Raw genomic sequence first — 13,655 nt, 5'->3', positions numbered from 1 at the left:
TGATTATCCAACATCCTGACCTCACTAACGCTCTGGTCGCTGAATGCAATCAAATCCTCACAGCAATGCTAGTATAAAGCCTCCTTTATTAACAGAAAGTTGCCTATTGACTTCTAGTGTTCGTTGGCTACGTTAGCTGCCTAGCTCTACATCTGGACACCCTTTCACCTCTCAGTGGCTCTCCCTGCAGACACTCACCCACTTGCTTGTGTTCCCTGGTTTTGAGGCGCACGATCTGAAGGATGCTGGAGCTGGTGATGTCGGCCACCACGTCAGCCACCCGCTTCCACACACACAGCAGAGCTCCGCACAGGACGTGGTACTGCCTCAGCCGCATGCCCTGCAAACACTCATGCCCCTCATCCATCTTCTTACACCGTCCATTCCTACACAAAACACATCTGTGTGTTAAACTACAGTGTGTCTACAGTTAACAGTGTGCGTCTGGTAGGGAAATCAGGCCTTCAGCACTCACCAGTTGGCGTGGCTGCAGTTCTTGAAGGAGAAATTGAACTGGCCCTCCCAGCTGTCCTTTGCTTCCTCTGGAGTCACCTGAGTTTAAAGCAATACAAATGTTATTATCAATCCAACATGTGTTCTTACATTCTAAGAGAAGGGTTTGCAGAGTGCCTCAGTGTGTGTAATGGGATGTTTTGGTATTAGCTATCCACTAAAAGCCAGCAGAGTAATAAAAATCAAGATTTGATTAAATAACCATAAGACATGTTTCATGTTGATGGTCTTATGTAGCTTATCTACAAATCGTTGCTGTCCAGTGAGAAACACACATCCTCTTTTGAAGCCTTTGGATGTTCTGTACACTGAGTAGATGTTCTGCATAAAGAGACCAATAGAAATTTGCTTGGAAAAATCTAAAATTACTTGGAATAAACTCAATTATTTTTTAATAAAGTTCAAAGTTAGGAACATTTTTGCCTTCTCCTGTCGCTACTTTGGTTTTTCACTGGGCAGTGAAATTCTGGAAAGTGTAATTCTGTCAGTAAAAAAGTAATCAGTTTAGACAAGTTCCACAAAAAGTAAAAATGTCTAGAAATAAGTGAATTAATGTAGAAATATACTGAAACAATCTCATAATTATGTGTTTTAGATATTTTGGTAAGTAAGATGAGACTAATGTAAATGTATCAATATTATTAATTTTATTCTGAATTAAAGTTATATTAAAATATAAGATACTCTGAGATATTTTAGATTGTTGAATATAATTTAAAGACAAGCATCTACAGTGGACCATCAACATAGAGTGACTGGCTTTAGATTGGCTGACAGTGAAAATGTTCGGTGAGTGAAAATGCTCAGACCTTGCGGTACTTCTTCTGGATGTTCTCCAGGTTCTCAGTTTGCTTCTGTTTGCCTACGTTGGGTTTGTAGAGCACCAGGTTGTGCCCCCGGCCTTGCTCAGCAAGCAGCACACAAGGGTGAGCCCCTCTCAGCTGTGGGTAGAAAGACGCCAGAGCTTAGAGTCTGCAATAACAGTCTGTTAGGATGTCTTTGAAGGTGGAAGATGCCTACAGGCTGACATACTATTTTAATGTAGATCTCTGATCATCTTTCCTGTCTGAGCTGTCTGAAGCGTTTGTACTGAATGATCTAAGAATGATCTAATGCTGAACTTCTGTTCACCCCTGGAAGGGAATCAAGTTTCCCCGTTTTCAGGAACCCTTCATTATTTGCATATGAGCAGTTCTACAGGAAGCAGAATGCAAATGGGGGAAAGTCTGGTTCGAGCTCACACCTTGTGGGAGAGATAGAAGCCTTCGTCTGGGCTGCTGAGAGTTTGGGACTTCTTCAGGGCCTCGTCCCAGTGCATGCCTCTGTCCACGCTGATCTGTGAGGTATGAAGACAGTGTTTAGATATTTATATGTGTGACACACGACTTAATGCAGCTGCTCTTACCCACCCACTAACCCTCAGTGAATCTGCACTTCACCACATATTCATATTCACACAACCTGAGCAGACCTGAGGAGGACAATCTAACAGAGTTGGCATCCCTGAGAAAAAAGGCTTCCACTGTAGGCCAGGTCTACATCTCCACATCCGAACATTACAGACATTATTACTAATTATTATTATCATATTTAGGATCTCATTGAGGGAAAACGTGTACAAACGTGATATTTTCTGACAGTTATTATACTATCCATTGCAACCAGGCGTCAATTATAATAGAATTGCAAGGCTGCTGATCTGAGATCAGTTCTGCGGCCTCTCTTCAGGATCAGCTACACGTACTGCACGATGACCGCAGACAGGCTGTGGTGCCTGCATTACAAAGCCTGCTTTATCCTGAGGCAAAACTACAGAGGAGGAACTAGCTGTAGCTGGAATCCAGACAGTTGTGATAAAACGCCTGCTGTTGTCTTTACCGTTAAAGGGAGAAGCCAGAAGTAATTATCATACTTTAAAGACTGTTTCACTTTTGAAATGCAGTCAGGTTTGTTCCGGGTGTTGTGTAACATCTAAACCACCTCATCATTACAGTGCACAAACAGACGAACACAGACCCTAATAAGAACTGCAGGACTCTCCCATCCTCACAATTTCTCACGGACACCACTTACAATTAATACCAGATTAACACGGAAATACTGGATAATAAACATCAGCTACACTTCTGAAGTCAAGGCTATTAAAAGAGCTGATCCTGCTTCTGTTGGAGTATCTGTCTCTACTGTCCAGAAGAAGACTTTCTACTAGATCTACATCATTCCAGAGAACACAGCTCTTCCACTGCTCCACAGCTCCTCAATGCTGGGGGGCTTTATACCCCTCTAGTCCACGCCTGGCATTAGGCAGCATGGAGCCAATAGGGTCATGATGTTGATCTGCTCCAGAGAGTCCTATTCTATTGGCAATGGGTGCGACTTCAAGTAGGCGAATGCATTCATTAAATAGGGTCTCAAAACATTTAGACATATAGTGTATGTTCAGCAGTCTGAACATTTTCCAAAAGGGGGTGCTATTAGCACTCAAACTGCTTTTGTGTTCATCGCTCAAAAAGAGGAAACTGGCAGCGCAGTTTAAAAAATTAAAAACACCCAACAAAAGCAGGATAAACTTCAAATTAAGACCCTTGATTTTGGAGGAAACAGTGAGGGAGCAGTGAAGTGTCCCAATACTTTTTTACTGTTCATAATCAGCTTAAATCAAAATGTGATTCATGAAGTTTTATTTGAGTTAAATAATATCATTAGTCATAATAATATAGTCATAATAACGTAACTAGGGCTAACAGGCTCCTTCAAGAACATCCAGTTCAACTGAATTGGTTGACACCTGCAGACAGCCTGATAATGCACAGTTTGCTGTATTGTACTTAGTACAACACAACAGAACCTAATGGACACGTCTTCATGCATTTCTGCCACTGTTCTCTTTACATATTTGAAGTAAAAGCCTTCCTTTTTATCTAGAGCATCTAGAGTCACTGTTGAAGCTATTTTACTGCCTGGCCTTAAGAAAACAATAATTACTGAATAAATGACCAATAATTTACTCAGAAATGAGACTAATCTATAATGACAGCTCTACATATAGCATTCAGAGCAGTATCCTCACTAGATGGACATAATCCTCTGAATAACACTCTCTATGTACTAACACCATGTACTTTTTGGGTCTTGCTCAATGATGAAGTGTTAATTGTTGAGGGTAAAGCAACAACTCATGAATTTGTTCTTCGGTTTCCCTCAAAACATCCTCAAGTTGAGAAAAACACTTCTGAGAATTTACACACTTCCTGAAATTCACAACAAAGCTCCAAGCCTCTGGAGGACCTCTGGAGGACCGCGGCAGGCTGATTAATATTCACGCTGCCCTCTGATCTATTTACTACCACAAGTTTAAGAGGCTTCGTTTCTGTGCAATCGAGTCAGTGAGCTTGTGAATATCTGAGAGATGTCACAACACAGGAAACGAACCTGAATAAACAAGAAAAAAGGAAGGAGTCTAAACAGCTATCTGCTCCGTCAATGACCACAGCCAAGTTCTCGTGAAGCCATGTGGTTAAGACCTTCTACGGGTCAAAAGAGGTTGCGAGATTGTGTGCGTGAGCGCTCGGGAAGAAATTACAAGGGCTGGATGAGCTTATAGATGAATTCAGGGATCTGGAGAAAGTATCTGAGCATAAGGCCTGTAAACAAAGCCTGTATCTAACCCTAGAAGTGAAAGTCTATCATAATTCATTCACTTGAGCACTCAGTCTGATCTCAAACTCCACATTCTAATCCAAAACTGACCTTATAGAGAGTGACCTGCCCTTCCTGAGGGTTGCCTGGAGTCAGAAACTTCTCCTGAGTCTCATTATAAATCTCATCGTTACCAGGAGCCAGGTCTGCAAAGACACAGAGAGAGGACACTGAGTGTACATCACATAATATCACCTATAGGGCAGTATGGACAAAACACTCACTGTTAAACTGTTGCATACACTATACCGACAAAAGTATTGGGACACCTGCTCATTCACTGTTTCTTCTGAAATCATTCTCAGGCCTAATTTGCATATTGCTGTGTTTGTCGGTATCAGTGTTGCAAAGATCAATATTGGCTAAATTATACCAACCAACGATGCACCATGCAGCCCTACAGCATACGTGAGTATGTGGAACAGTGGACTATTACAAACAACTGGATACCAGACTTCCTTACCCAGGATCCCCATGTCATATTTGCCCTCCTTCTTGTCCTTTTCGATTAGGTAGTCGAAGTTGTCAGTGAAGTACTGGAACAGAGAGTTCTGCTTGTGCACCTCCAGACCCAAGATGCGATTGAGGAACTTGGTGATGGAGCAGTCTGCCAAAGAAGAGGGGCGTACAGTCATATTTCACATATTTGTAGTTATACGTGTGAACACGGGTAGGGTTTAGTTGTGAAGGCAAATACTAATGGACTGACTCACCTTTTTCAGGGCTAAAGCCCAAGCGAGACTCCTTGCAGGAGATGCCAACATCCATCATGCCTTGCTTCATGTCTAAATAGAAAAAAAATAGGAAATTTGGAAAATGTATTAAAGGGACAGTGAATTTCTTTTATCTGGGATTTTATGCTTTCTCTTAATTAATTAATTTATAAATCACTATATCTCTCAAACTACACAATATGTGAATGACAGCAATATATATATATATATATATATATATATATATGTGTGTGTATGTTTAAATATGTGAATCTTTATATCTATCTATATCTATCTACATCTATCTATCTATATATATATATATATATATATATATATATATATATATATATATATATATATATATATATATATATATATATATCTGTCATGTACAAATCGTGTAGTTTCACTTGCAGTTGTTCCAGTTGTTGGACCAATAGAAATGCTCCAAAATGGAAATAATCTTTTTGCATTGACTTCCATTGAAAGTTAGGAAGGTTTTTCCTCCTCCCGTAAAGCTGCTGATCTGGAGATCCATGTTTTTGTGAGACAGCAATGATATTTCAATTCAATTTAACTTTATTGTTGTTATACAAATAATAATAAGAGTGTAAGGTCTAAAGCTGTTACTCACACCGGGCTGCTCTTACCTCTAAAGAACATGGCGTCGCCTCCAGGATAGTCTTTGGGAGGGGGCACCTTGCTCTCAATGTTTCCCAGGATGGCTTTGGTGATCTTGTCTAGAGCTTTGGTGCCATACTGATGATGAAACCAGAAGTAGGTCACTTAGCGGTTGGTTCGTGACTCATTTTAGATTATCCCCCACACAAACTGCTCCAGATAAGATCAGCCAACTTACTTTATTTTCAAAGTTGTACTTGCTCAAGTCTCTAGATTCCGTGGCTCTCCTGTCACCATGGGTCAGAGCTCCCTGTGGAAAGACAGACTGTCAGGACTACTCTGAACAGTGGTGTTTTCGGTTGGAGTGAGCAGATAGATGGAGCTTGAACCTTACAAACATCTGAGACTCCCACCACTTCCATATAAACTACATTTGTCTGGTCTTGAAAGATCTGAAGAGCATCAGCATCTGAGTGCAGCACAGATGGAAACACAAGATATAAATATTTGCTCTGAATTAAATTTAGGTTAAAGATCGGGTGAGCTTCTGTATCTCTGTGGAATGGATTAGATAAGGTGGCATCAGATTAAAGTTAGACTGAAAGTGAGGAGGATGTCTTAATACATGTGCCTGCTCCTATTTCAGTTTGCCAGAATGACTAATGCGAACCAACTGCAGAAGGGAGCCCCTGCTGAAGGGAGAAACAAGCCATCATTAAGAGAACATTGTGGGGATGAAGGCCTGCCATGTGGCACCATCCTTACAGACGTGAACACATGTAAAACATCAACGTCAGTCTCACAACCTAAACCTCAAGACAATTTCTAAACTTTACACTCACCCCTCTCAACCACATCATCATCTCTTACACTGCACACCAGCCGCCCACTTCAATTCCTAAACATCTATTTTCTATACATATATTTAAATATTGTGCAAAAATTCCTGTGTCCATATATTGTATTTCTATCTAATTAATCTCTGTATATATAATTATCTAATTATTTAAAGTAATCTATATTACTTTTGAATACTTTTAGATTTTCAGGTGTACTGCCTGTATCTTATCCTGTCACTGTACAGTCTGCTCACTGATTGTATACTGTGTATATTGTATACTGTTTGGAAATGATACGTACATTTTCTGTTTATTGCATATAATACTAGAGATTCTGCAGTAGCTAGAGCCAAGTTCTATGTGGGTGTCAATAAATCTGAGAGTGATTCTGATTTGACAAAATTAACTGAATTAAACAAACATGTCAATTAATCTGAGAGCAACTGTTTAAGGAGCAGCTCGGCCTCTGTATGTCACTTTAAAATGATGTAAATATTATTTTATTTTGCTCAGTTTGTAAAAACTAGGTACCCTTTTATACCTGGTAAACAATTTAGAATGAATGGACCAACAGAAATGATCATAATTCCATTTCAGAGACACCAGGTTTTATTACAAATAGATTGCTCCTGTAAAAGTAAGGTCACTATGGTCTGTATATGTGTATATATGAGTGTAGGGGTCACATACCAGGCTCTCCAGTCTTTTAGCCACAATAGATGCGAAGCGTCTCTCGCCGGCCAGTTCAGAGATAAGGAAGATGTACTCCGGCGCAGTGACCTGGTTGGAGCGGTGAGTGCGACCTGAGCCAGAGGGACGAAAAGAAGTGAGCTCGCTGTTTACAGGTTTGTGGTTAGGATGTCCTCCTTTACGGGAAGGCTACACTAAACGTGGCTTGGTATTGAAAGCTTTGTGGTTTGGTACTGAAAGTGGAATTTTAGTCAGGTCACTATTTAAAGATTAGGGTTTGGTGACGATGTGTATAAACAGCGTAAACTGAGTGGCCGGCAATGATTTTTGTAAATCCGGGTGAACATAACCCACATACAGTATTTTACTGTGTATATGAATAGTGTCCCTTCTAAAAATGCGCTGAAGAGCTCCCCTTATTTTGTCTGAATATTTTTGGATATGTGAGTATTCTCAGAATATACAGTAGTGGTGTAGAAGTTGACAGTGGCAATTATTTATATACACTCATTTCATCACTGTTACACAAAACTGTTTTTCACTTTTTTCCATAATGTGAATCTGGTTTTTCTTTATACTGTATCAACATTTCATGACAAATGGACCAATAGAAACGCTCCCAAATGACTCGGAGTGAAAGTTTAGAAAGTTTAGTCTCCTTCTTCCCCTGTAAAGCTGCTGATCTGGAGACATGAAGATTTTGTGTGACCGTGATGATACATTGTATATTTACAGAGGACACCAGACTGGACTAATGGTGAAAAATAAAAGACTGAGAGTGAGTGTGACCCAGTCTAATCTACCAGGCTAATAACATAGTGACCCACCAAACTGCTGGATGGCACGGTCAGCACTCCACGGCAGCTCCAGGGTCATATGGACTCTCCTGCGCTGGTTCTGCACCCGTCTGTCTGCCTGCAGAGAGATCCCTGAACTGGCTGCTTCAGAGATTATAGCCACCAACTAAAGACATAGAGAGAGAAAGAGAAAGAGAGAGGGAGAGAGAGGATTGGAAATTGCTTCAAAGGACTCTAAAATAATCTTTCCATGATGCAAGTTCTGCAATTAGTCAAACTGAGTCGACTTGCATTCGTCTGAGAGAAGCGGTTAACCCTCTGCTCACCTTGTCTCCGTTCATGAAGCGATCCTTCTCCTTTATGTTGATGTGGTCGATAGTGAGACCCTGCTCAGCACGGGATTCATACCGCACGCTCCCGTCCGGCCGCCGGACCACGCGCCCCTTACGCCCTGTCATCTACACACACACACACACACACACACAAACACACATGCACAGATGAAGAGAGAGCCAGAAAACACACACACACACACACACACCTATTGTAGTTTCACACCAGTAGAGTTACAGGCCTTACCTCAGACACTTTCTCCGGACCTCCGAATTTATCTATAAGCTCATCCAGTGTGTTTAGAGGTAGTTCTTTTCCGAGCTCAGAGATTTTGTTCAGAAGGCCTTGCTTTATCTCCTCTAGTCGAGCTGGTGAGACAGACGGAACGGAACTGTTAGGACCAAGATCATCATTTTCTGTTCACAAATTACACAACACAACAATCTTTACAACTTCTGGTTGTTTGAGGTTGTTTTATGACAGTTATAATGTTATAATGTTTAGGGAATGTTTGTAATGTTATATTGACTATTAAGTAATGTTTGTAGTAAAGTAATTATTATTACATAACAACAACAACAACAACAATAATAATAATAACAATAATAACTATTATCTATTTAATATTTATCTTTCACCCCAACCTTGGGTAGATAGATTCGAGAAGAGGCAATGTGACGGGAAGGAGCCCTTAAGCAAGGCATCTAACCCCCAACTGCTCCCTGGGCACCGCAGCCAGGGCTGCCCACCACTCCAGGCATGGTGTGTGTGTGTGTGTGTGCTCAATAGTGAGTGTTTGTGTGTGTTCACCACACCGATGGGATATATGCAGAGGACAAATTCCTATGCATGCAGTGCAGATGGTGATTAAGTGGCTCTTTGTATATATCTCTGTATATATCTTTTTTCATTGTATAAGAGATTATTTTCATTGTGCAAAACTTTAATGATGAATTGACCAATAGAAATGCTCCAAAATGACTAAATAAATCTCAAATCTTTAACAATGACTTCCACTGAACGGTAAGAAGGTATTTCCCCTTCCTGTAAAGCTGCTGCTGGAGACATATATAATAATAATAATATAATAATGTACCAAAACTAATGTACAAATGTTCTCTATCTGTGTACCAGCATGACAGTTGGAGTGGGTAACGAAGATGACATCATCGCTGTTGTCTTGGAGCGAATCAGGGGAGGAGTTGGAGTCGCTGTCCACTGCATCCGACTCTGTGCTGCTGTCATCGCTGATGTTAATAACCACTCTTCCATCCGCCGTCTGCTTCAGACACTTCGGGTTCCTGCCCCGGGGCTTTCCTACAACATGTACAGGTACAGCATAACCCTTAAAACAAGCTCCAGACACTACTGCTAGACCCCAGTGTGTCCACTCCGGGGTACAGTTGTGCTATAAGCTAGGCTTCCTCTCAGGGTGAACTAATAAATAAGAGTGCACTGTCAGGAGACCTACGTTTCCTCTTGTTTCCTGGGCCCTTCTCTCTTCCCTCCTTCTCCGATGGGAAGTGCTTCTGGACTAGGGACTGGAACACCCCCCTGAGAATACAGCAACAAACACGGTCATTATCCACCACTATCTAAACATCCATGTCCAAATGTTTGTGGACACCTCATCTAATGAATGTATTAAGCTACTTTAAGTTGTACCCGTTGCTGACACAGATGTGCAAAAGCACACACACAGCTTGTCTAGTCCCGTGAACCTATGAGCACCATGCCTAATGCCAGGCGTGGGCTTGAGGGGTATTAAAAAGGAGTACAGAGCCCTGCAGCATTGAGCTGTGGAGCAGTGGAGGAACTGTGTTCTCTGGAATGATGGTGGTGGAGCTCCATCCAGTACTTTTGGAAGGGATGAGTTGGGGAGTTGGGGATGAGGTCTATCCAACATTCTGACCTCACTAACGCTCTTGTCGCTAAATACAATAAAATCCTCACAGCAATGCTCCTCCTAAATCTAGCAGAAAGTCTTCTACTCTGGACAGCAGAGACAGTTACTCCAACAGAAGCAGGAGAAACTCTTTTAATACCCTTGATTTCAGAAGAGACAGTGATTGAGCAGGTGTCCCAATACTTTTGTCCCTAGAGTATACTTAAGACTATGACTGCTAAACATTCATACTTACATTATCTGTACTAACGCTCTCTATTTATATTATTGTAGAGCAGTGTAAGCGACATGACACACTAAAAATGTAAATTACGTGACAGTGACAGCAATGCCGGTAATATACCGCTGAGAAAAGCTGAGTAGTTTTATCGGGCCATCGAACTTCAGCGTAGCAAATGGAACTTCAATGACTTAAGAGATATCACAGATAAAGACTCAATCATTCAGAAACCACAGGTGCCACTCTGGAAAGAGACGGTTCTACAGTCACACACTGTAGATGTGTATCATCAAACGCTTTCATTTATAAACAGGAACAGTGTGTCAAACCGTAGGGGAACGCACACATACTCTTACACCAGTGCAGATATGCCATACTCACTCTGCAGCAGACACAAATTTATCCAGGTGCCCATCGTTCTCATCAAGAACCTCCCGGGTTCGAGCTTCGCCTGTAGACTGCAGCCCGATCACCACGCACTGTAATACAGTACAGAAGTATGAATCCACGTGCAGTGTAAAGGTAAACCCTGTACTCTTAAAATCTAGGGCTGTGTATTGGCAGGAACCTGCCGACATGACCCATATCACTATACAGGGTCTACGATTCGGTATGTAGCGATACTGCCACTGTTTCACAGTCTAAAAGAAAAGTCTTATCCAGTCAGAACAGTAAATAGTCTAATACTATTTATTAATAATCAATACTGAGTTTCTGAGTATTGATACAGCACTGCAAAACATTGATATTTTCTTACACCCTTATTCAAATTATGCACACTGAATGACTCCCTCAGTGGTGTCTGGCGATGCCTACCTTGCCATCCGCCAGCTCTTTATTGGCCAGCTCCACCAGACGGCGCACCTTGGCAGCGATGCAGAGGTATTTGAAAAAGCGCTGGTGGGCCGACCAGAACTGACCCCACAGAGACTTCCTGGACACCATACCCAGCAAGTCGGCAGCCAGAGTGAACACCGCCAAGGCCTCGGCCCACTGAGGAACCACAGAGAACAGAGTCAGAATCACTCGCTCAACAGGCATCACCATTACGCTGCATTACACTGAGTGACAGCACATATGAATATATGTATGTGGATGATATTGATGATGTGTGTAAATGCCAGACAGATTCCCTCTATACTGAAGGAGTGTAAAAGCGGCCGCTGTGTGAGGCTCACCAGTTTGGCAGCTTTGTTGTAGACGACTTTGAAGTCATCATCCAAGCCGATCTCTACAATGCGGAAGGCGACCCCTGAGAAGCTCAGCTGCCGTGCAATGTACATCCCGCTGACTTTCATGTCCATGGCGACAATCTCCATGGCCCCTACACCTCTAATAAAACAGAGCATAAACAGCCAATCAGATTTAAACTTGGTTTAAGAAGATAGCTGACTTTAAGGGCAAGTTTAAGCCAATTCCTACGAACCTCTTCTCAATAGCGTGGAGGAAGTCATCGAATGTCCTAAATGGTGTCCCTTCTCCCCAGATCCCCAGGCGACTCATGTAAATCATGTTCTTTGGCTCAGAGGCACCTGAGGGACAGAGGAACCTTCACCCTTCTGGATCAACCAGTAAGAATAATAAAGACTGCCTTTTCCTGGGAGGTGGTAAAACTCACCTGTGGCACTGGCATACACAACCCTGGCCAGAGGCAGCTTGCACTGTAGGTCCAGCACAGCCTTGCCCATTTTAGTGGACGTGGCGTTCTTGGCTTTGTGGCATTCATCAAAAATAATCTGTAGGCAGGCCACTGTTAAGGGCAAAAGACTTCAAATCTTCAAATAGAATAATCAAATCATCAGTATAGATCTCAAAAAACACACAGGCGAAGTTCTTAGAACTCAATAAGGTAAAGGATACGACTCCATCAAAGTCAAACCCACACCATTCCAGGATCTGATTCAGTCTGGTGCGGAGCTGGCCTCCTGCCTGGCTCTCTCCAATAAGAGCTGAGTAGGTTGCAAACAGGACCCCTTCTGAGGTAGCTGTGTCTCCATACTTTATCTGACAGGACAAAGTTCGAGAACTTGAGCGTGAGTAAACTGCTGCCTTTGTCTTAAAATGAGCAGGGGGAATTCTGCAGTAACAGAAACGAACAGTAGGTCATCGAAGTTTCAACAGAAATGACAGCACACTCACTTTATTCAAGGCATGCACTGGAATATTGGAAGCACTGATGTCCTGAAGATCTCTTTCCGCATCATATTTGAGGTCATTGGAGACACTGAACCTGGAAGAGACAAGGGGTTTGGTAAAGAGACGGGTCTACAGACAGAAACGATTCTGAAAGAAATTTAAACTTACACAATTATCCACCTCCCTCAGATGTAGTTGATCAGCCAGGGCATGCTTTGAGGCCAAGTTCTGCTTTTTTAGTCTTAAACCGAGGTACTAATTTACAACAATACAACTTACGGCCAATTGTGCTCCCTCAGACTCTGGCTGCTGATGGCAAAGTGGCATGGCTCTGGCTTGTGACCATGATTATCAATAATTCAGAGTGTCCTAAACCACACTGACAGTCTGTAGAACTTCAAATTAAGCCTACGTCTAGACTAAGCAGACCTTTTTTAATGGTAATTGCTATTTTAGTCCAGTTTACTCCAAGAATCTACTTAATCCATGCCCAGAAAGCAGACAGGCTGACTATATTTAGGTAAAGTGGAAAATTACATAACTTGAAACCCTTCCTTCAAGGAAATGCAACAGTGAGGTCCATTAGAGCAGTGCTTCCTAAGCCAAATCCCAGATAGTTCCTCATTAAACTGTCCAGAATCACTGCATCATGTTATTGTGAATTTGACAACCGATGGACAAATGATGGCTTACCACAGTGCTTTCGTCCTTCCCTTTAGGTAGTTCTCCAGAATGATGCCGGCCACCGTGCGGCCTTTGCCCACTCCCGCTCCGTCTCCTATGAGGAAGCCTGCTCTCTGGTTGTTCTGCAGGATCACCTCGTGTTGCTGCAGCACAAGGAACATAGTATATGCAGATATGGAGATTAAAACTATACAGATTCTGATATTTGATGATGGCGCTGTACATACTTGGCAGGCATAGATGATGGCCTCTAGCTGCAGAGCGGAGAGCAGGCCAGAGTTGATGACGGAATCAGAGATGGAGAGGGTGTAGGTGATGTCAGGAGGAGGAACGCTGGACAGCGTGTTGGTCTCCACAACCCGGTCAGGGTGGGATTTCCCTATAGTGGCTGGAAGGAGAACAGATAGGGGAGAGGAAGAGCAGCAATAAGAATGTATTACCTAGAGAAAAGTTACAAATGCAGAAAATCCACTCCAGGATTTCGTTCCAACTGCCAGGCAT

At 42.2% G+C, this 13,655-nt stretch overlaps 1 protein-coding gene across 4 annotated transcripts in view; it reads right to left on the bottom strand.

Moving 5' to 3' along the window:
* sbno2b (strawberry notch homolog 2b) overlaps positions 1–13,655 on the bottom strand; it is a 71,420-nt gene that overhangs the window by 5,138 nt on the left and 52,627 nt on the right. For all 4 annotated transcript variants that reach the window (XM_072660550.1, XM_072660551.1, XM_072660552.1 and 1 more), the window contains 24 exons: positions 13,382–13,542; positions 13,164–13,297; positions 12,474–12,564; positions 12,195–12,338; positions 11,953–12,070; positions 11,761–11,866; positions 11,513–11,666; positions 11,151–11,327; positions 10,716–10,813; positions 9,680–9,762; positions 9,340–9,525; positions 8,455–8,576; positions 8,202–8,333; positions 7,906–8,041; positions 7,079–7,191; positions 5,788–5,859; positions 5,579–5,687; positions 4,926–4,997; positions 4,676–4,819; positions 4,264–4,358; positions 1,757–1,849; positions 1,323–1,454; positions 476–552; positions 199–386 (listed from right to left, as the gene is read on the bottom strand). In XM_072660550.1, coding sequence (XP_072516651.1) covers positions 199–386; positions 476–552; positions 1,323–1,454; positions 1,757–1,849; positions 4,264–4,358; positions 4,676–4,819; positions 4,926–4,997; positions 5,579–5,687; positions 5,788–5,859; positions 7,079–7,191; positions 7,906–8,041; positions 8,202–8,333; positions 8,455–8,576; positions 9,340–9,525; positions 9,680–9,762; positions 10,716–10,813; positions 11,151–11,327; positions 11,513–11,666; positions 11,761–11,866; positions 11,953–12,070; positions 12,195–12,338; positions 12,474–12,564; positions 13,164–13,297; positions 13,382–13,542 — 2,937 coding nt within the window. The remainder of the gene's footprint in view (positions 1–198; positions 387–475; positions 553–1,322; positions 1,455–1,756; positions 1,850–4,263; positions 4,359–4,675; positions 4,820–4,925; positions 4,998–5,578; positions 5,688–5,787; positions 5,860–7,078; positions 7,192–7,905; positions 8,042–8,201; positions 8,334–8,454; positions 8,577–9,339; positions 9,526–9,679; positions 9,763–10,715; positions 10,814–11,150; positions 11,328–11,512; positions 11,667–11,760; positions 11,867–11,952; positions 12,071–12,194; positions 12,339–12,473; positions 12,565–13,163; positions 13,298–13,381; positions 13,543–13,655) is intronic.

The sequence above is a fragment of the Salminus brasiliensis genome, chromosome 17 (assembly GCF_030463535.1).
Source record: "Salminus brasiliensis chromosome 17, fSalBra1.hap2, whole genome shotgun sequence".
Classification (NCBI taxonomy): domain Eukaryota; kingdom Metazoa; phylum Chordata; class Actinopteri; order Characiformes; family Bryconidae; genus Salminus; species Salminus brasiliensis.
This window is presented reverse-complemented; position numbering and strand designations above follow the sequence as displayed.